At 43.2% G+C, this 22,313-nt stretch overlaps 1 protein-coding gene across 1 annotated transcript in view; it reads left to right on the top strand.

The window, feature by feature from the left end:
* The window catches only part of LOC129110086 (intermembrane lipid transfer protein VPS13B-like), a 328,960-nt gene extending 310,321 nt beyond the window's left edge, over positions 1 to 18,639 (top strand). Inside the window, 19 exon segments of the mRNA XM_054622236.1 lie at positions 250 to 457; positions 1,984 to 2,172; positions 2,339 to 2,485; positions 4,066 to 4,358; positions 5,010 to 5,137; positions 5,240 to 5,436; positions 6,622 to 6,740; positions 7,373 to 7,737; positions 7,740 to 7,828; positions 8,233 to 8,377; positions 8,380 to 8,399; positions 8,847 to 9,075; positions 11,031 to 11,207; positions 11,433 to 11,603; positions 12,632 to 12,808; positions 14,977 to 15,079; positions 16,625 to 16,793; positions 16,906 to 16,986; positions 17,598 to 18,639. Coding sequence (XP_054478211.1) covers positions 250 to 457; positions 1,984 to 2,172; positions 2,339 to 2,485; positions 4,066 to 4,358; positions 5,010 to 5,137; positions 5,240 to 5,436; positions 6,622 to 6,740; positions 7,373 to 7,737; positions 7,740 to 7,828; positions 8,233 to 8,377; positions 8,380 to 8,399; positions 8,847 to 9,075; positions 11,031 to 11,207; positions 11,433 to 11,603; positions 12,632 to 12,808; positions 14,977 to 15,079; positions 16,625 to 16,793; positions 16,906 to 16,986; positions 17,598 to 17,846 — 3,256 coding nt within the window. The 3' untranslated portion in view covers positions 17,847 to 18,639.
* The last annotated feature ends 3,674 nt before the right edge of the window (positions 18,640 to 22,313 follow it).

The raw sequence follows: 22,313 nt of genomic DNA, 5'->3' as shown, positions 1-22,313 counted from the left end.
AGCTGTGTGTGCCTCTTTCTGTCTATATGGCTGTCATAGTAGCTTTGTGTCTAAATGAGAAACAAGCTCAGAAAAATGTGTTCAGCATGTCTGCATTGTCTAGCCTGGAAGTGCTGCTTGTGCTGATGCAACTTATGATGTGTGCATCATCTGAACTATAAAGACCAAATCCTCCTCTGATTCTGGCTGTATGATTGATCTGTATCCATTGGAGGGGGATTTCAGTAATGGTGTGTCCTCTCCACACAGGTCAGTGCTGGAGCCCCTTGCCCAGTGGGACAGTCCCATGCAGGTTAAGTTGTCCTGCTGGAAGTCCGGGCTGAACACCCTGCTGGTGGAGCTGCTGCCCTGGGCCCTGCTGGCCAACCGCTCCCAATGGGACCTCTGGCTTTTCGAGGGAGAGACCATCGTGCTGCAGATACCAGCCGGCAAGGTCATTGTGCCCCCCAACTTCAAGGTATGCTGTCAACTACATATACGTATATGTGTCCTCCATGAGCATGATTATTAAAAAGTGCACTTTATGCCTTTGCACCGGTTACAGCCGTGGCTGGAGCGATAATGTTTTCGTCCATCCAGTTCATTCTTGTGAACATGAAATCTCAGGAAGCCCTGAAGGGAATTCTTCAAATTTGGCAAAAACGTCCACTTGATCTCACGGATAAACTGATCAAGAATTCAGTTAATGATTATTTAGAAAAAAAACAATGACGGGGGAATACAACAGCAAGCTGGTGATTGTAGTTTTATATAATACTTGCATACCGTTTACTATTCTAAATTAAACAAGTCATATTGCATCAATGTTCCCCAGCGGGTTAAAAGTCTAATATTGGCCAATTTTGCCAGTGAAAATATTTCTGATTCTGTATGCTATCCTAATTTTTGTGACTGCAGGATCTACAGTGATCTTCCCATTGTGCTGAAGACGTGTTTTGTCTTTAGATCAGGACCTGGAAGTCAGCCTTTTTGTGGCATTTCACGCTGAAGCCAGCTCTTCCCTCATCCTGAATAATAAGCAGACAACCGTCCACCAAAGCTGCATTACAACAATATTCCCCGCCTAAGTCTTTATCTGCAGCCAAGCTTTGTCACCAAATACCGCGGGCATGTGTCCTCACTGGCTTCTGAGATCAGAAGCAGAGGTCTGCAGATGATTTTTTTCCCCTGTGGAACATAACACACACGTACACAGATTCCACTGTCGCACGGTGCTAAGCGGGGAAGGCAGCGTGTCAGAACAAGTGCTGATGCAGTTCAGCTCCAAGAAACAAAATTAAAAGTTGTAAATGCGCAAAAGCCCGTGAAATAAAAACAAATAAAGCATTGTTTCCATAGAGCCCTGCTGTTTATCATGGCATGAAAAGTGAGGAGATGATTTGCTCTCCGCTGAAACAAGAGCTGATTGGTTTGCTGAGACGATTTTCTGTTTGATCAGCATGTTTCATGCTGCAGAGCCAGATGACCAATCAGTGTGTCATTCCAGCATCTGTGGGACACAAAGTATGTCCTCTTAACAAAGTCAGTAGTCACGGAGGTTGTATACTCCTCAGTTCCAGGCGTGTTTGAGATGCTATGCAGTGAACACGGACACTGTCGGGAGCATTGTGCTGAGTATAAGATAAAATAATCCTTTATTAGTCCCGCAGCAGGGAAATTTACAGGATTTACAGCAGCATAGGGAATAGTGCAAACAAGAGACATAGTAAAAAAAACAAGATCAAAACAAGTATTATAAATAAGCAAATGAGCAATAAAAAACAGTAATAAAAAACCGTAAAGAATCCACAATAACTGAAACTGAGTTGTCTGTAATGAAGCCACAGTTGACCCCCACATGTGGCCGTTTCTAAAAGGCAATCACATACAGTCAATTTAGCTCATTTCCTCTGAGATGACTGACAACGATTTGATCTCCTGTTTCCTCCATCTGTTTTTCTCCCCACCCTTTAATTTTTCCCTCACTGCCTTCCCACCGTCCAGGAAGCCTTCCAGATTGGCATCTACTGGGCCCACACCAACACTGTCCACAAGTCCACAGCTCTCAAACTGGTCCACGACCTGACTTCACCCCGATGGAAGGAGGGATCCGGTTCAGAGGTGGTCACTCTGGACGAGGAGGGATACGTAGAGGCCGACATCACCCTGGGAGCCTTTCCCGGACGGCAGAAGGTGAGGGAAACAGCAGTAACTAGCTTCATCATTGAATTTTGAAATTTACTAAAAAAACTTTCACGCAGACAGTACAAAAATAATCGTTTTTATCTTTCTATCTTTATACCGCCTATTTTCTATCAAGCAATAAATGACAATTTGGTATCCGTTGTTTCCTCTGCAGCTGTGTCAGTTTTGCGTGTCGTCCGTGGTGCGACACGGCATTCAGATCCTCCAGATAGAGGACAGAACCATTCTAGTCAACAACACCCCATACATGATCCAGTGCAGGCCCCTGCTGGCGGCCAATCCACTGGGAACTGATGAGCAGGTGACGTGCATAAGTTCCCTTCTCTCTCTCTTGGCTTAACTGAGGGTTTCTCTGAATCATGTCTTTAAACCACCACGCAGGCAAACATGCAATGAGAAAACCTAGGCAGTGTGACTCACCGGACGTTTCACAAGAGCGCAGCGTTTTTTTCCTCGGTGAAATCAGTCGTGTCAACTCTGGGTTATTTTTGTTCGTGGTAAAATATGAAATGCACAAAAACAGAATCTTAATTTGCTTTTCTCCACCCTTGTTTGCACAGTTAAAACAACTGCTTGTGTTGGCATGGCGCTAAAACGTACGAGACATTTCAGGCCAGGCTAATAATATTGCATACATCACAACACCTGCCCAGTCTCTTAAGTACTCACCAGCTTTACTGTTAGCTCCAGCTCTCTAAAACACAGAATTAGTGTAAATTCAGGGCCCGCAGCTTCACTTCCTCACTGCTACCTCAGAGCAATAAGGCGTGTGTGTGTGTGTGTGTGTGTGTGTGTGTGTGTGTGTGTGTGTGTGTGTGTGTGTGTGTGTGTGTGTGTGTGTGTGTGTGTGTGTGTGTGTGTGTGTGTGTGTGTGTGTGTGTGTGTGTGTTTTCGTTTCCGTGTGGCCCTGCATCATGTCTTTCTTGTCCTGCTGAAGTTTCTGAAACTTCACACATACAGTATATTCCCTGTGCGCTACCGCACACACGCACACAGCTTGGACACGGCAAGCCGTTTTCCATCAGACACCCCCCACCCCCACCCCACCCCACCCCCACACCCTCTCCCCACCCCTTTCACCATGTGGCAATGGCACTTCATTTGGACATTAGACAAACACCCAGAATTGGATGCAGGTTTTTTTCCACACTTGCTTTCATCTGCTGCCTGTCCCCAAAGAGAGCAACAATGCAGTGATGTCATTTAACGAGCCTTCAGATCCTCTTAAAGGAGGATGGCAGAGCTCGCCAGTTGCCACTAATTGACTGAAAACCCCTTTTTTTTTTTAAGAGCTTAAAAAAAACTAAATAGCGGGCGATGGGCTTAACAATAACACAGACCACAAACAAGGCGAGGAATGCCTTTCTAGTCGCTCTATTCATCATGCTTAGTGCTTAATCCCTGTAGTGCTCAACTACCCGCTGCTCACTGGCTGCTGAACCAGCACAGCAGGGCTCCTCTGCTACCAATTTAGCACTAAGCTCAGTGGGAGAGAGTAGAGGGTACAATAACAATGTGGTTTTACTATGTGTCTTTTGTTGTACTCACTCGCATCTTCTTTGCTTTTTGCCTTTCTTTTCTTCATGTCCCATCTCATATCCCTTTCTGACGCAACCATTGTCCACTCACCCTCCTTCGTTTTCATTTGCTTTCATCACTTCCATAAATTTTGTCTTGCATCTTATTTTGCTTTAATGTTTTCCCTTCATCATCTGCTTATTTTCCTTTCATTTCTCCTTGCCTCCTCTTTCTTTCCTCTCCTCTCCTCCTTTTCTTTCTTTTTTCGTCCACTCTCCTCCTTTTTGTTGCTTTCTTTTTCTTTCATCTCCTCTTTTCCTCTTTACCTTTCTTCATCATGTTTATATCGTGTCCTCTCCTCAGGCCTGTGAGATCCCAGAGACAGCACTGTTCAGCCTGGCTCCCTCTGAGGACTCGTGCCTGGCCAAACCCTGCTCCGTGCCGTGCTGGGACCTCCTCCAAACCAGTGTCCAGGGAACGGTGGAGTTCCCTCTGCCGCGCAAACACATGCTCTTCAGCCTTTTTCCCGGGCACGTTGGCGGAGCGGGATCCAGATCTGCGGCGTGGAGCCTCCCTGCTCCCGTCCGACCGGACTTCCCCAGGCAGAGTTTGTCCGTTCCTGGGGAACCGGACTCAGGGGGTGGCCTGAGCAGCAGGTGGGTGAAGCGGAGCATTCATGGCATGTTCTGGCTGTGACAGTCCATTTAGAGCAGGGCACCGAACCCCGGCTGGCACAGGACACAAAGGCGGTTGGCGGTCACAGCTTGTTACATACAGCAGATGAAGCAAAAGGAGAAATGCCCTCAACATTTCCACTGTCGGTCTCTCATCTCGTCTTAATACTTCTCATGTCTTTTTCTCCTTTGTCTTACTCACTATCTTTCTCTCTCTCTTTTCTTGTGGTCTTCTGTCTTAACTTTAGCCCAAATAAAAAGCTATTTCACCTTTCAATTACCAAAAACACAGGCTATGTACAAAACTTAGGCCAATGAGCATATTGTATTTTTCTTCAAACGTCTGCTCTGGTGTGACTGGCCAGCTTGGCTCTCATTTGTGTAAATAGATGCATAAACAGAAACACAAATGTGGCCACACACAGAGTGACAGTGTGTCACCGCCTGGGTTCGGTTAGGGCTCTGCTCATGGATGCACCTCAGAGATTTTACAAATGGACGTAGCGGTAACGTGACATCTGACTAGTCGTTGGGCGTGTGAGCTCTCGTCGTTGTGCGGTTAGGAGGGGCTAGGACATGAGCTGTTTGTGGCCCAGTTTATTTATGGGCTTGTTTTTATTTTTTGTTTTACAGAGGCATAGTACTGACATATCAGGAGCACCTTGGGGTGACATACCTCATCCTGAATAAGGACCCCTGTCCTCGGATGCTGATCCACAACAAGTGTCCTCTCCCACTGCTGCTAAAGGAAACGGTCAAAGGTAGGAAAGGAAAGGCCCTCTCCTCTCATCTTTCCTTCTCTTCTCCTCTTGTGCTACTACTAGTATACTATTTTACCTCTATTTCCTCTTATCTTCAAATAGAAACTCCGAGGACTGAGGTTTATTGCCGTCCTCTGCCCCCCAATTGCTCCCTGCACCATGAGCTCTACCACCACTTTTCCAGTTTCCCAGAGTGCAGGCAGAAAGACACACTGCCCGCACTGCTGCTGAAAACCACCTCAGACCACGGCTCCACCGCCTGGACTGACCCCATAGATGTCAACTGCCCCGGCACTCAGGTAAAAGATGGAAGGATTTTATCTTCACTGAAACACAGAGATGTGCTCATTATGACATTTGACTTCCTTAATGTCTACTGATGTACATTAAAGGGTTACTCTTAATCCTTGTTGTCACAGCTCCCACTGATACTGAAATTGGCAGTTAGGTGAGTTTGTCATGCTAGATTAGCCCAATCACAGGCTTATAATTTATGTTTTTTAATTACCTGACTTATAACAGCCAGATAAATTATGAAAAGACATAATCCCTTTAACTCATAAGGCCCAAACCTAGCTTTAGACTTGTAAAAAAAACTTGTTGTCCACTCTGGATGACAATATGCTGTACCTCATATTTAGTATAACTGGAAAGTCCCATTTCTACACTGCCCTCTGTCAAAAAAAAAGAAGTGTGTATTGCATAGCTAAACTCTTCGACAAATAACTTGTAATGTTAAGTGCACAATTTATACACATTTCCCACCTTTTCTTTTTGGGCAAAGCTTGTCCACACAGCAGTTTGTGTGTGAAGTATGTAGGTGTTTATACAGCCTGAGTGTGTTCCTTCATACCATAATATGTTTTGGCGAAGTGTGTGTGTGTGTGTGTGTGTGTGTGTGTGTGTGTGTGTGTGTGTGTGTGTGTGTGTGTGTGTGTGTGTGTGTGTGTGTGTGTGTGTGTGTGTGTGTGTGTGTGTGTGTGTGTGTGTGTGTGTGTGTGTGTGTGTGTGTGTGTGTGTGTGTGTGTACGCCCACTGGCTAGCCAGACAGTGTTTTTGGTTGTGTTAGTGTAGTAGTGCGGGGTGAGCGAGATGTTAAGGAGCAGTGCGTGTGACGTTTGGTGTTGTGTCTAGCCAGCTACAGGTTGGGGCTGAGGTTGAGGCTAGGTATCTCTGGTTACTGTGAGGTCTGGGTCTGACCTCCATGGTAGGGGTTGAGGGGTCAAAGGTCGGTATTGTTATGACTGCTCGGCGAAGCATTGCAGCAGGGATCTACTTCCTTTCTTCACATGAGGGGGCTCATCACTCTGAACCTGGAGCGGTGGAGGTTAAAAGTGAAACGCATTCAGTGGAAAGAGCACCGAGCTGTAAATATGGGAATGGGTAAAGTTACCTCCTCAAAGTTGATTTAGAGAGAAAATGAGCAGCACTATCTAAGTGTTTTCATCCCTCTCACAACACATCTGTGTTCTTCTGTTGCTCAGGTGGTGTTTCTGCCAGGCTTTGGCTGTCTCTACATAGACGTGGTGTATGAGAGAGGCACCCTGGTTCTGTCTCTAGCACCAGAGGGCAGCGTGGATGCTGTCATCAACCAGCACAGCAGGTACGTGTGCACAGCCAGTGTTGGTTTTTTTTATTGTTGTTTTATACTCCAGCATATTTGATCATCCGCGCATGTTGTTCTTCCTTACCTCAAAATATCCACCCGTCTGCCTTTTACTGCGCTCACTCATATTTGCTTTATAATTATCAAACAGCAATGTTTTCATGCAGCAGTTGTTACTAGACTCCAAACATGCAGAGACAGGCATCCTTTTGCACCACATGAGGGCAATAAAAAGCCTCTTGTATTGTCATGAGTGGAATTAGTACAGTAGAACACGGCATTACAGCTTTATTCCATTACATCAACACATAGTTGCCCTTTCATTTTGACAGGAAATTAGTACAATCACATATGGGGTAAATGTAAACAAATAACGTCAGACAATGATCTTTGTTCTGGTGGTAGCAAATTCACAACATAATCAGCGTAACATGAATGAGTTTGGTCCTCTTGCAAATCATCCAAATCATAACACACCTACTTAAGACTTGAGTAACGCCGGAGACGGAGGCCTTTTCTTTCTCATAGACAGTAATGAAGGGCGATGGCCAGAAATGCATGAATGAAAACCATTCATATCTATACCACTATATAATACTTTCACATGAATAACTTCTGTTTTGTTTCAGGTCATCAAAGCTGTCTTGCAGAGTTCTCCTCAGCGAAGTCAGTGTGGTGTTGAGCGATGACATCACCAACCCTTCTGGATCCGTTGAGCTGCTCAGACTCACGTTGACCAAACTGCTCCTAACCCTGGCTCCAGCGTCGCCATCCGCCTCCCTGCCCACGGAGCTTGCGGCTGACCCTGACGTGGGTGCGGCGTCTGTCTCTGCACTGATGCCCGACGCCTCCCTGATCGAGGTCCACTGCTCCAGTCTGCAGGTAGACAACCAGCTGTACAACCGGGCGAGTTTCCACTTCCCTGTGCTGCTGTGCCAGGATCAGCGAGGGGGATCTGAGCCGGGGGGTCCGTGGAGCAGTGACTCAAACCCCACGGTGTCCCCGAAGCCCTGGAGGAGTTCAAACGCTATTGTTTCCTGCAGCTGAGGATTACGCTGGCCGGGGACAGATGCACTGCAGAGGAGGTTAGATTCATTGTTCTGTCTTTGTATTTTCTTTTTCACAGTAGAGATAAGATAAGATAAGATAATCCTTTATTTATTTTTAACTATTTTTAACTTTTTTAACTTCAGTGTAATTGGATAAGTTTTTATTGTCATGTGGACCTGGGAGCAGAGTTGGTTGTGCAGCCTAGCAAGAGAGACCTGAGTACTCATGTCAAAAAGGACTAAACCTCTTATTGTTCATCAGGGATGACAGCCATCACCCTCCTGTGTGTCCAACTCTTTGACAAGCTTGTTTTCTCTTCCTTCATAGCAGTCAGCAGAACAGTTTTCATCAAAGCTTTGTGTGTTCTCCAACTCTTGTTTTTTCCCTTCATAGCAGTCAGGAACAGTTTTCATCAAAGCTTTGTGTGTTCTCTCCTCAGATCACCTTCCAGCTCCAACCTGCCAGAGTCTACCTTGAAGACACCTTTGTTTACTACATTAAGACCCTGTTCCACACCTACATCCCTGACAGCGCCATGGCCTCAACCACAGCTGGGACCCAGAGGAGGAGCAGAGAGTCTGGATCGACCCCGTCCTCCCTGAACAGGTGCATTATTCATGATGTAATGGGTTTTTTAGGCACTGATGAGGCTGGATGTTTTCTGGTTTTGTCACTTCATTCTCGTGACATTGTTACTAAAGATCTTCACATCATCTCATGCTTAAATAATACTTATTTTGTATAGATGATACTGTGTCACATAGTTTTGGTGCATGGCAGAAAATGACTTCTCATAATTATTGTTAATAATTCATCCTATATTACCTAATCAAGTAAAGAAACGTATGCCTGTGTATCACTTTATGTTTAAATAATAATTATTACTTGTGATTGCTCTCTTATGTCAATACTAAAAATATTATAATATTAAATATAGAATATACAAAATAATCATTTTTATTTTATTTCCTTTTTTGAGGTCCTATAACAGGGATTGTCCTGATCTTTTGAAAAGTAAAAAAAAAAATCCTAAAACCAGTCAATTTCTTCCAGGTGCTCCAGACGGTGCAGGCGCTGGTCCACCCTGTGAGGCTGCAGAGGCTGACAATCCAGCCAGTCAACCTGTTGGTCAGCATCCACGCCTCCCTGAAGCTGTACATTGCTTCTGACCACACCCCTCTCTCCTTCTCCCTGTTTGAGAGAGGGCCGCTGTGCACCACGGCCAGACAGCTGGTCCACGCTCTGGCCATGCACTATGCTGCCGGAGCCCTCTTCAGAGCTGGTGGGTAGTGGTAGACGGAGAGGGTTGCACACATTCTCTCTCAAATGCCACATATTCACCTGTTGCCACATCCGACACACCATACACCTAAAGGTACTTCAAGCCAGCTTGTGTTTCCTGTATGGACACCAGACTGATTTCTAGTCACACTGCAGCGACGCTGACTTACAATCCCTCTCAAAAAGACTCACACTTAAAATCCGTGGATCAGTATAGGCACAATATGGACAGAAGATTAAGTGAGAAATTACACAATTTATACGGAGTCTGGAGTTGAGCTTTGAAATAATTGCACCCAAGGGCTCCCATTGCTTTGTGACAGAATGTGCAGTAGAGCTCCAGGAAGCAAAGTCTAAAATCACTGGAGGCTCGAAAAAGATTTAGATTCTCTCCTCGTCGTAATTTACTGTTTCACCCTAAGCTTTCACTGATGACTCATGGTTGCATAGGCTCTACACGTCCGACTTATCTGGCCCTAAAAAAGCCTCCGTACCTCTCTCCTGCACTGTCCTCATGTCTAGTCAAAGCCTCCACACATGTTCTGATTTAAGCCCGTCATTTCCACATCAGAAATCACTGTTCTGGACGAACACTTCCTCCCCGCTGTCTCTCGTTAGAGCCCTCTTTTCTGGTCGTATTTCAGCACATCACCTCACCACTTCCTGAGTCATCACGGTTTGATGGGGGGGGGGACACACCTGGCATTCTGGGACGAATTACTATTAGGATGTACGGTTTGGTGATCGCACATACACCCACCAGCGTAAATGAATGCACATACTCATGCAAAGACTTCTGGACATACTAAAGGCGTGGACTACAGACGCATACACACGAGCGCGGGGCATGTATGTTCGTTTGAAAGCATGACTCAGCCCTGTAAACATCAGCTCCTGTCAGGTCTCTATGCTTTACCAAAACCACAACTGTTAGACCATGAGAAGCAGAAACAACCACTAGGCCCTGCCGGAGTCGGTTTCCTACCATTAGGGCCCATCACTCAAGTGCAAATTGACAGAGAATAAGAGCAGAGCGGGGTCGGCGTCTCGAGAAATGGCTATTTGATTTTTGAGATTCAATTGTCAGCGCATAAATATCAGTGAGCCGTGCCATCTGAAGGGTACGCTATGGTTGAATGAGAGAGATGAGGTGAGATAGTAGGAGGCTGTAAATCTAACTGGCACATGTATGATTTCATGCAGCAGTGTGTGAGTCTGTGTGCATGAGATGTGGATCTTTGTGTTGCTGAAAAAAGAATTCTAACACAATGCTGGACAAATAATCAAGATGTAAAATTGTGTAAATTATTCTGTGAAGTGTTTAAATTGGGAGAGCCAATCCAAACGAGTAGAGGATAGTGAAAGTTTACTCAAGGGGCTTGCATGTGGAGTGTTGCTCCTAAGAGCAGGTGTTCCAGATGTGTTTTCGTTGAATACAAAACCGGTTTTAGCAGTATAAAGAATTACGGTTGTGTTTTACGGTATGTAAGTTCTGTAAACTGTGTGGTATAACACTATTGTGGCTAACTCCAAAAATAATACAGTTAAGTTTATTTCTTTACATATTTGCTTGCAGTCCAAGTTTTTAAACTAAACTGAGAGAGAGAAGAGAGAGGCCGTGTAACAATGTAACAATTACATGATTAATTCACTGATTCAAGGATAGTTTATTGTCATTATGCAACACACTGTTGCAAAACAAAATGCAGTTGGAGCCTATTTGCTAGACAAGAAAAACATGGCAAACAAAACAGTGATGCAAACAGCAGGAAAAAAAACAGCTCTGTGGACAGATAATATGGCCGAAAATATTAACATAAAAGGGAACAGCGAATCATTGTCCATCACATTTCACTTTGCTTGAGCACCGAGCTTCATTGATGAAAACACAGATTAATACAAAAATATCATGGATAATATTACAAGAGTTATTTTTGGTCGTCGCTCTGTTCTCAGGTTGGGTGGTGGGATCTTTGGAGATCCTGGGCAGTCCTGCCAGCCTGGTGCGGAGTATCGGCAACGGCGTGTCCGACTTCTTCCGGCTGCCATACGAGGGTCTGACACGTGGACCTGGAGCCTTCGTCAGCGGGGTGTCCAGAGGGACCACCTCCTTTGTCAAGCATATCTCAAAAGGTAACAGCTGTTACAGAATAATGTTGTTTTACAGCAGTAAGAACGTTAATCTGTGTGCATGTAAAACATTTGTAATTGTGGACTATCATTTTGTAATAGCTTACTTTAGGCTGAATAATACTGTACATTGCCTGATGGACACTGTTTCTATTCAGGGTGTGATAACATTTGAAATGAACAGTTTTGGTCGAGCATTGAGCTTGAACATCGTTTTTCCTTGTTCAGGCACGCTGACGTCCATCACTAACCTAGCGACGAGCCTGGCCAGGAACATGGACCGCCTGTCCCTGGATGAGGAGCACTACACCAGGCAGGAGGAGTGGAGACGCCAGCTTCCAGAGAGCCTCGGGGACGGACTCAGGCAGGGGCTGTCACGACTCGGCATTAGCCTGTTAGGTATGTGGGGGTGCATACACAGAGCTACACACACACACACACACACACACACACACACACACACACACACACACACACACACACACACACACACACACACACACACACACACACACACACACACTAAAATGCATCTCATGGAATTTGCTAATTTTATTTTATTTTTATTTTGGGGGATTTGAGTGTTTTGCAACAATTTGTAATCAGGAATACAGCATCACATTGCAGTAATATTATTTGCGTCCATAAAGAGTCATCCTCGCTACATATCAGAATTTCGTTGAGTTGTCCAATTCTCTTCCTGGTCACTTTTTCAATATTAGTTACCTTCCCAATAACACAAAATACGTGGTTTTTGGTGAGAAATATCACAAGAGAGATTTTATTTATTTTATTTCATTCCATTTAATTTCCTTTTAATTTAATTTAATTTAATTCATTTTCGTTTAAATTTTTTTACAAGTTTTTTTCAGTTAAAGTTTTTCTTATTTCATAGTCCAGCTAAATGTACAATCTCTTTTCCCTTAAGATCAGTTCATTCAAAACATTTTCTTCCCACACACATTTCATCTGCTGTCCTTTGGCATTAGTTGCCCAATGACAGAGCTGTGAGACGGAGCAGTGGAGACAGCACAGCAGGGACTCAGTAAACACCCAGAGGGCAGTGAAACCAAAGATATATATCATTAAGTTAAACTCAAGTCTCAAGACACACACAGCGTATTGTTACTGAAACCAAACAGCTGCGTGCATCTCTCTGGGTTACAGTGGATTATAATTCTTGATATGCCCTTTCGATGTGTCATACATAATATGAAGGGTCACATATTCTCTGTAGGCCAAAAGCGTGTCTGAATTCCTGTGAGACCCATTTATTACACAATGGAATATGTCTGTTTCCCATGTCTTGTTAAAATGAAATCCCTGTGTGTCTGCTGTGTATTTTTTAACTGTAAGTCTCTTTATTTATTTATTCATTTAACAAAGCACAATAATAAAGAACAGCGACTTTTCCTTCGTTCTTTCAGGCGCAATAGCGGGCATTGTGGACCAGCCCATGCAAAACTTCCAGAGGAACTGGGACCTGCAGAGCTCTGCTGGGAGCAAGGCTAAAGGGGTCATCTCTGGAGTGGGGAAAGGCATTGTGGGGGTTTTCACCAAGCCCATCGGAGGAGCAGCTGAACTGGTGTCCCAGACTGGATACGGTGAGTTCAGGATGGTCAAAGATAGCAGCATGTTGAATAATGAATTCATTATTTACTCCTGTCTAGGTCTGTTTCAGATGCTTTGTTTCAGGTTGTTTTCTATTTCAGTGTACAAAGGGATTGGTCATTAATGCCTGATTAGTTTTGTCTATTACACTGGCCCCCATACCTTGTCCTGTGGTTTACACACACAATGCATAAAAAATGAAGCTTAATTAGAGCATAATTCTCGATGTTGAACAACACAGATGTGACATACCCATTTTGGATATCAACTGATAGTTCATCTTGGACCATAAAAAAGCTGGTAGATTTCTTTTTTTGTCTTCATGTCTGGCGGCCTCCATAATTTTGTAATGAAACATAAAGTGCAGAATACCTGTATAAATATGTTTTTGTCAGTCTAACCTAATTAATTTAAATTACAATTGCAAATTGTCCTGTAGAGATGCAACAACAGTTTAACACTGTCACACTGCAGTAAACCAAAGTGTAAAGAGAGATTTGGTCATGCATCAGGTCTCAAATGTATTTCTCACACATCTCAACAAATACCTCTTACTTTCCAAGAAACACACACACCTTTGTCCACTTGGCACCTTTTTCTATGCCGCCAAGAGAAAAAGCCCTGAGCTCCCAGAATTTTTTGCAGCCGCTCCGAGAGCTTCCGTTTGAAAATCTCTGAACTTTTCAGAAAAGCACTGGTGACGTCACAGTAGTAAATGGAGCTTGTTTTAGCCATGTCTGTCTATCCTGAGCTCTACATTTCTTACAGACACTATCATAACATGGACCAAAAAGCCCATTTAGGAGCAGATTGGCTCGGCAGACATTGAATGTTAGTTGTGAGTTGTGCTTTTATTACCGTACGCCTTGTGTCGCCCTGCTCTAAGGTAACATATCCTACACCAATATTCTACTTAACGCACATGTGAAATAGAAATTGTGTGTCTGGAAAATCATAAATCCATCAGTGGATGGACCATTTCTCCCCTTCTGTCCTCTTTGGCTCCAGCAAGAGGTGTTTATTAGGTCATGACTTCAGTAGTGCAGGACCTAACAGAGAACTGCTGAAAGGCGCACACACACACACACACACACTCACACACACACATACGCACATACGCTTGATCATACATGCACAAACACTTGTGTAAGTCTTTGGAGTTAGCTTGTGTTTTATTGGTGGTAGAAGATGGAGGCGGGGTGTGAGGAGTGGGTCAGTGTTGGCGCTAACAGGTCTTGGCTACAGCACATAAACTACCAACGAGGCTAACAGCTCTGTGTCAGAGTAACCACTCCCCAAGGGTCCGGCTCTGATCCACCTGAAACACATCGGCTGCTAATATATGCAGAACAACCATATGTCAAAATTCTGTCGCACTCATCCTGTCTCATGAAACACATACACCTACACACACACACACACACACACACACACACACACACACACACACACACACACACACACACACACACACACACACAGAGCAGCACTGCAGAGAACCACTGCAGTGACATCATTAGTGGATCTCACTGTGGTCTTTATGGCTCCGTTTTAACTACTCGATGACTTCACTGGCCCTGCTGCTGCTGCTCCGCTGACAGCTAGAGTGGGACGGAGGAACACTTGACCACACACACACGCGGGTTATGAACTCGAAGTGATGTGTGCACACAGAGCCGTCCCAATCATGTGTTTGGACCATTTGCACACACGCATCATATGTCCAGTTTATCAGCTTGTAGTAGGGATTTAGGTCAGAACGGCACCAGCCTGACTTGTGCAGAACCCTCAACACTGTTAAACACACAAAACTTAACTTCCCTGATAGTTAAGATGAGTTTATGCTCGCATGTTTTAGGATTGAAATTCGAAGATCAACAAAATCTAAATTTTGGTTAATATTTTGCAGCCAAATGAAATTGTTTACAGGATTATTCAACTTTTGTTTCTTTATAGTGCGTGTAATACTTAGATTATTTCTTCACAGGGTTTGTACAAAGGCAATAAAATAGTCCATGAATATAAAAAATGAGTTTACAGTTAATTACAATTCCTCCTCGGCACAGTGGAGTTTGGCTTATGGCGGTTTGTACAGGTTACACTCTGTACAAACAGAGCTGATGCTGACTGTCTTTATGTTTGTCTTTGTCTCTTCTGACAGGGATCCTTCATGGAGCAGGCCTGTGGCAGCTCCCTAAACAACTGTACCTGCCTACAGAGGAGAAGTCCGCTGAGGCCCCAAACAGCCACCTTAAATATGTCTGGTATGAAACCCGGGGCCAATCCAAGCCATCCGTCCTCTCCACAGGCTCCTCCTTCACTTTTGTCCAGCTATTCGTTAGAAGTGGGACATGTGTTCTGGCCTTTGCTTTTCTTGGAGTCTCTCCAGGATCGGCTGTTCTGTTTCTCCCTCTTACCTCTCATCATTTTTTGCTCGTCTTGTTTAAAAAAAAAAAAAAGAACTTGGACGGTTCATTACCCACTTTTCCAAAAAAAAAGAAACTCTGGAAAATGTTTGACCTTGATCCCACACATGGTAGCCAGCCTGCCCTCCCTTGTTCTCATCGAGCCATGTTAAAAGGTTTTTATAAGCACTCTGCCAAAGCCGCCGGCTAGAAATGATTCTTGTTGTTTAACTGTGAGTCTGTCCAGAGATGTTTCCCTGTGCCATCGGATGGAGGAACACCTTCCCTTGTGTGCAAGAACGGTTTTGGAGTTTGGGAGAGGCTCAGCTTACAAAGGTCGCAGGTTGTGCCAAGCAGAAGGTTACTGTTGGGTCTTGCGTTGTAAAAAATAAAATAAAAAGTATGGCAGTGGTATCGACAGCACTGCATCAGAACTGAGTGTTTCAACTCAACAGCACTTAATATTACCATAAAAATTTACAAGAGGCCTGTCTTTCCAGAAGGTTATCAGGAGCTGCAGAAAAAACGCATTTACAGCATGTTATAATGATTTTTCCGCAATTTAGTTTGGTTTCCATAGCTATGAAACATTTACTTCTAATAGCAGTCAGTGTTGACTGTCAACTGCCAGGAGGGAAAAAAGACCACATTTTAGATACAATATTTCTTTAGGACATTCCACTTAAGTTGTCATCACCCGCGGGGTTAGCAGCATGTCGTGCTAATGTTAGAGGTAGATGAAAAAAAACACATGAACGCTGAGATAATGCTCCCCTGTGGTTTTATTCATGCTGCATTGCAGTCAAACTGGTTTCCATCAGGCATCCGTCAATTATTTTTACTACTACAGGTAGCCCATACACTGGAGGGGTCAGCCGTATGAGCAGAGTAACACTGAACAGAACCAAACTGCCCCTACTTGTGGCTGCTTCTACATCTGCGCCGCAATCTGAGCACCTGCCCTCCTAAAGTAAACATGCTGTCAGAGAAACATGACTGAAGACTGCAGGTCCCGCCGCACACGTATTTCCCCATCGAACATGTGTGTAACAGGAACCGCTGCAGAGAACGTGTAGAAATGTAAATTACAGGATGTGTAGAGTCGCGTGTTTGTGTGTGTTGAGGTGAGTCGGGGCACCTTGTGTGGTCTCCTGTAGATCGAGGAAAGCGTATAGCTCAAGTGAGGAGGTGTGTGTATATGTATGCACATAATCCATGCATGCAGGAGAATTTGTGTGTGTGTGATCGCTGCTTGTAGTACATGTGTTGATTAAGCATAAACTAGAATGCCTTTATTTATAAGATTGTTTCATTTGAAGTTAGAATTTTCCAATCATATCCGTCCCTCTAAATAAATAGCATAATGTGTCATAACTTCTCCCTGGTTTGCTCTCTGCTCCACAGGAAGATGCTCCAGTCTCTGGGGCGGCCGGAGCTCCACATGGCCCTGGAGGTGACCATCGTGAGCGGGTCTGGTCAGGAGCATGCCGGCTGTCTGCTCCTCACCTCCGAGGTGCTGTTTGTGGTCAGCCTCAGCGAGGACACTCAGCAGCAGGCCTTCCCCATCACAGAGGTAACTGACGGACGTCGGGAAGAAAAAGAAAGACAAATATTTGGACCAGTGCCGTTCTTTTAGCCGTGTGTTGCTGTGTATAAAGAACGCTGAACCTCCGGTCCCTCTGCAGGTGGAGTGTCAGCAGGAGCCGGGACAGCAGGGCCAGCTCACCCTCACCTTGCAGCAGCAGACGGTAGCCAGCGACACAGAGGTGAGACTCAGAGTAATGGAGCTGCACAGGGGCCACATGGTGGAAACACTGATAGGATGTGGAAATCATTCAAAGAGGAATGATATAGTGCTTCATTAATGCACATTGTGCAATCTACACAGACTGATTGTCAAAACATTATTTACCACATCTGAAGTTAAAAAAGGAGAGATGATATTATAACATTATTATTATATTTTTCTGATCAAATCATTAAATTTCCTTTTCTTTTTTTTTCTTTTTGTATCTTGACTATGCAGGCCTTTCACTCTTTATTTTACAGTTTACTCATCTGTGTGAACATTGATTAAGCAATATTTGTGCACACTTCTACGTCATGTTTTGTTGTCACCCAAACAGGAGCAGTACAACCCTTTTGGACATAGAGTTAATATAAAACATACATATTTCCTATGATCAGTGTCGCTTCAATATTAAGCTTTCTTTCTTGACCGGGGATTGTACCATAAAAAGATTCTTAAACACGACTGGTTCAGTTCTTCTCATAACTTATTTTATATCTGGTACATTAATGGACACCCCCGCATCAGATTTAAACTCCATCAGGACCAGTGTATTGGTAGTCATCTGATCAGTGTGTCCTCCCACAGGGTGACGGCGTTCGGGAGCGTCTGTCAGAGCAGCAGTACCGGCGCTTGGTGGACTATGTGACGCGGGCCTCCCAGTTCCTTTCCCCCTCCGCCACCTCTCTCCAGATTCAGCCCCCAGTGACGCTCGCGGAGCCACCGCCCTCCATCACCAAGTCCTACCGCTACCTGGTGGATCCCGCCTTCACCAAGGTGTTTGTCAGCAGGTTCACCATGGTAAAGAACAAAGCCTTACGCATCGGATTCCACTAATACACAGGAGCACACACATCTGTGGATTAATGCTACAAAAAAGGGATTAATTTAGATTAAGCCTTAAAAAACACTCTATTCTGAAAAGATTACTACACATTTATGCAAGAGATATCTGTTGAGGTAAAGGAAGGATTTATTTTATTAAAGTAAGTACAGATTGTACTGCCTAGGGATGTAGAGATTTCTTGCATTTGAAAGATATATTTTTTAACAGATACAAACAAGCTCATCACAAAATCAGAGGTATGAGAATCTGATTTAATCATAGAATCACATGTAAGTTAAGAAATTTGTTCCACTCAGACATTTCACCGAGCACATACTATAGTGAACACTAAAACAAATAGAGTTGTGTCAACTTAAACTTATCGGACCAACAGTGTGTTCTCCTACAACTTTAAATCGGTGCTCATTCAGTCAGTGTGAAACCTCCACAGTGTTGCAGATGGAAATGCACAGCACACAACTAATGTCACATTTCCATCAAAACGGTGTGCAATGTTTCACTCTGCAGAATAAGCTGTCGGTGTTTACATTCTCCATGTAGTGACTGTATGTCATGCCAATGTTAAGTGCAATATTATATACATGTTGATGGATGCTAGAGAAACCAGCGGTCAACCAAAATGTTTTTTATAGACAATGTAACATGCGTGTTGTTCACAATAACACTGTTCGTTGTAACCTTACGTGGATGCCAACCCCTCATGATGCAAACATGTTATTGTTGCCTTTTATATTGTTGCACCACTGAGCTCTGTCTGATGCCTTTAATATATGTATATGGATAATATATTAATAAAGAATCATTTTAATAAAAACATAAAAAATTATGAAGTGTTGTGCCATCATTGTGTACAATGTTAGTGGGAAATATAGTGGGAATCTGGAAAATATAAATATATTTTTTTTTTGTACAGAAGCCTTGAAAGATAAGTGAGTAAAAAAAAGTCTGATATAAATAGTTTTATCTCCTGTGTTGGAGAATCCACAGCTGGTTTCACATATTCGTGTTGGAATAAAGCTGAACCTCATGAATTATCACAACTTATTTCGTCTGTCATATAACGTGGGAGATTTCAGCAAACAAACAAATACCTGCCAAAGAACCCACAGCACTCCATATCAGACAGTCAGCTGCAGCAGAAGTTGACGTTTGCCAGCAGCACACTAACTAAACAGTTTTGGAAAGGCAGCAAGCACGGATTCAAAACCTGCTGGACACAAAACACACACCAACACTGGAACAGTTTAGAAGTCATTTATAAGAAAACCTGAATGCACTCGCCACTTCTGAGAGTGCAGACAATGGTGCTTTCTCATACTTATAGAATGTTCCATTTTCCGAGTTGGGAAGTCGTTCATCCAACAATCAGTTTGCTCCGGAGCTTCGAGTCATATGTGGAATAAAGGCATTCGTGTTTTCTTTCAGGTGAGTTTGAATTTGTCCATGCACTCAAAAGACAAGCTACATATATTGTGTTCTCACATGGATGAAAACATAAATGCTTTTCGTCCTAATTAGAATATTGTTTAATATACAAAATGAGTATTACAACAACTAAAACAAGTAAATGATCCTGGCAAAACTTTTGTTTTTTAGATCAGATTTAGAAAATTGATCCCCAGGATTATTCTTTTTCTCACTTTGCCCGTCAGCCCCCCATGTATTTGTATTCGTCCATGGTGAGATATATATATATATATATATACACACACACACACACACACACACACACCTAGCCTTAAACTTCTACCTCATCATCAAGACATCAGCAGCAGCTGTGCTCTCTCAGATAACGGCGTCCGTCTGTCTTTGTCGTAGTTCGTCACTTCTGACACTTTGGTTTCATTTCACGTTCGCAGGCTGCAGTAAAACATTGTGTCTGAGTCAGAGAGACAAGTCACTGCTTTGTTTGTGTGTACTGATATTTCACTCTACGTCTTCTGTCACATCTGTTAGTCCCACTGTTTACTGTCCGTCCTGGAGGAGGACTTGACACTGCAGTCAGAGGAATTGAGGGATGTCTTCAAACAAAGTATATACAGTACCTGTGTGTGTGTGTGTGTGTGTGTGTGTGTGTGTGTGTGTGTGTGTGTGTGTGTGTGTGTGTGTCTTCACTCAACACACGCACGGAAGGTTTTATGAACATCATTTTTTGTGTGTATACCCCCAACCTCCCTCCTCCCACAGGAAGGAGGCTCATGCTGTACCTTGAAACCTAAGAGGCTGCAGTAAAACAACAGAAAGAATTTTCTGGTGAACTTTACTGTCAGGCAGCGGCTGAATGTTCACACAAACAAACATGGCCGTCGGCTCCCTTCCTAGCTAGCTTACAGCTCACTTATGCTAACGTCTTTGGATGTCTGTTTGATCTGTAACCTATTTCATTATAGCACTATGACTACTTGGATTATTCTGGACCATATTACATACAACATGTTGGTGGACGTAAATAATAAAAGTAAAAGTACACACATGGATATTGGTAAATTCTGAGTGTGTGCCTTTGCCATAGACTATAACACAAACCCTCAAAAGAGATCAGAACAATGTCACATCCACTCCTTTCCAATAAGATATTTTACCACTCTAGATTCAACATATTTTGGGACTGATTATTTATAGATTAGAGGCAGTTTGGTTGTATAAATCCATCACATTATCTGGCAGAAACATAGTTTGAAAGTGGTGTGTTCTTTCTTCTTGAGGCAATTCATAGGCAACAACTACTGAGAGCATTCCTGTTCTTTTTAAACATATTTTTTCTCTGTGATTCAATAGGCCATTTCGTGCTTCCTAAAAACACTTCCAAAAAAGTATGCACATAGATTAAAAATGAGTAACTAACAACAAAATTAATGGAAATTCAAAACATTTTATCGCTGCAAATATCCATATATTTTATTTCATACACCAAGGTTGGTTTGATTGTTGTTCAACTTGAAATTCATGCAATTCAAAATTAAGACTGTTACAGGTGGTCTGGTGTTTACTGACCCTTAATGACTCTGGAAAAGTCTTCAGGTTTGTCCAAGTCCTACTTTTTTTTGCCATTCTATTGGTGAGCTTTATGCATTTGTCCACTTTGCGCCGGTGTCTCCCTCTTCTTCATTGCCTTTTTTTTCCAATTGCAATGCTGACTTTTAGGTGCATACCGCCACCTACCTTACCAGAGTATGTAGAGAAGGGTCTAGTTTTCATTAGTCTGTAACACTATCAATATAAATTCTATAAAAGATTATTATTGTTGCTGAGTTTTACATTAACTGTCAGTTGTTTTCATGTTATAAGATGCTGCTTTTTTTGTCACATACTTGTATATATGCGTCTTCAATGGATGACATCTAAGAAGAATAGGAACGTGATCCAGACCAAGTGAGAGAACTTCTTCTCATGCTGAAGCTCTGAGGTAGGATATTTCTTTCTCATTATCCGCGCTGCATTGTGTTTAATGTTTTAACACTTGTTGATTACCCTTTGAATAGCATTGTCTCTGATGTCCAGAGGTTCAGAATATCTAAAGCTGAAATTACAGCCCATTTTTAAGTTGATTTGTGTCATTTGACTTCTTTGTTGGTTCTCAGAGAAAAACAAGAGTTTGGGGAACAGCAGCAGACTGGTTGGGAGGACATCAAGGTGAGGAGAGGGGGACCTGAAAAACAGTACCATCTGGACACAGTGGGAGACTGAATAAGGCAAATGACATGATTTTTATTTTTGAATGATTGTATCAGAGCTCAGTAGAGCAAAGGATTGACTGTCAAGTCACCTCACCTGGAAAATGTTCACCACCTACACATGGGGATTGTGTCAAGTAGCAAAGTCTGGAAGTAACGCCAGTGCAAGGTCTCATACAATCACTCCATATCCTCATTATCAGTCCTAACCATAATCCCATATGAGATCATAAATAACAAAAATATTGTTTTCCTATTAAACTTCCTTTATTTAAATGATATCCAGGTAGGTGGATCCACTGATAGTAGTGGTCATTTTGTAAGCAATCAGTCTGATTGCTGTAAACATATAAATACTGTGGTGACAGTTGTAATGTGTAATGCTTGGACAATAGATGTAAATGGAAGAATTAGGAGGGAACGAGTTCCTCCTCTCGGTAGTTGGCGTGAATCCCCGTAAAGAACCATTGATCAGCAGGCTTCATAAGGTGCTTTGCATTGACCATTTCTGGTTGAATGTGGGTGTGTAGAGGACGGGATGTGAGGCAGATCCAGCTGCCTCACATCCCATATACAGGTTGGTTTGCGTTTATAAAAAGGAAATTGCTGAAATTGAAAAAAGCTGAAACTAGGGCTATAGGCCTACTGAATGTCCTATTTTTTATGTTCGTAAAGCTTCTATTGAGGTTGTGTGTATGTAGCATGCAGGAGAGCATTTTTTGACCAAAGTGAAAAGGTTTTGAAAGACAAAAACCAACACATAAGCACTGAGGCGGAATATTG

This window comes from Anoplopoma fimbria, chromosome 20 (assembly GCF_027596085.1).
Source record: "Anoplopoma fimbria isolate UVic2021 breed Golden Eagle Sablefish chromosome 20, Afim_UVic_2022, whole genome shotgun sequence".
NCBI classification, from domain to species: Eukaryota; Metazoa; Chordata; class Actinopteri; order Perciformes; family Anoplopomatidae; genus Anoplopoma; species Anoplopoma fimbria.
This window is presented reverse-complemented; position numbering and strand designations above follow the sequence as displayed.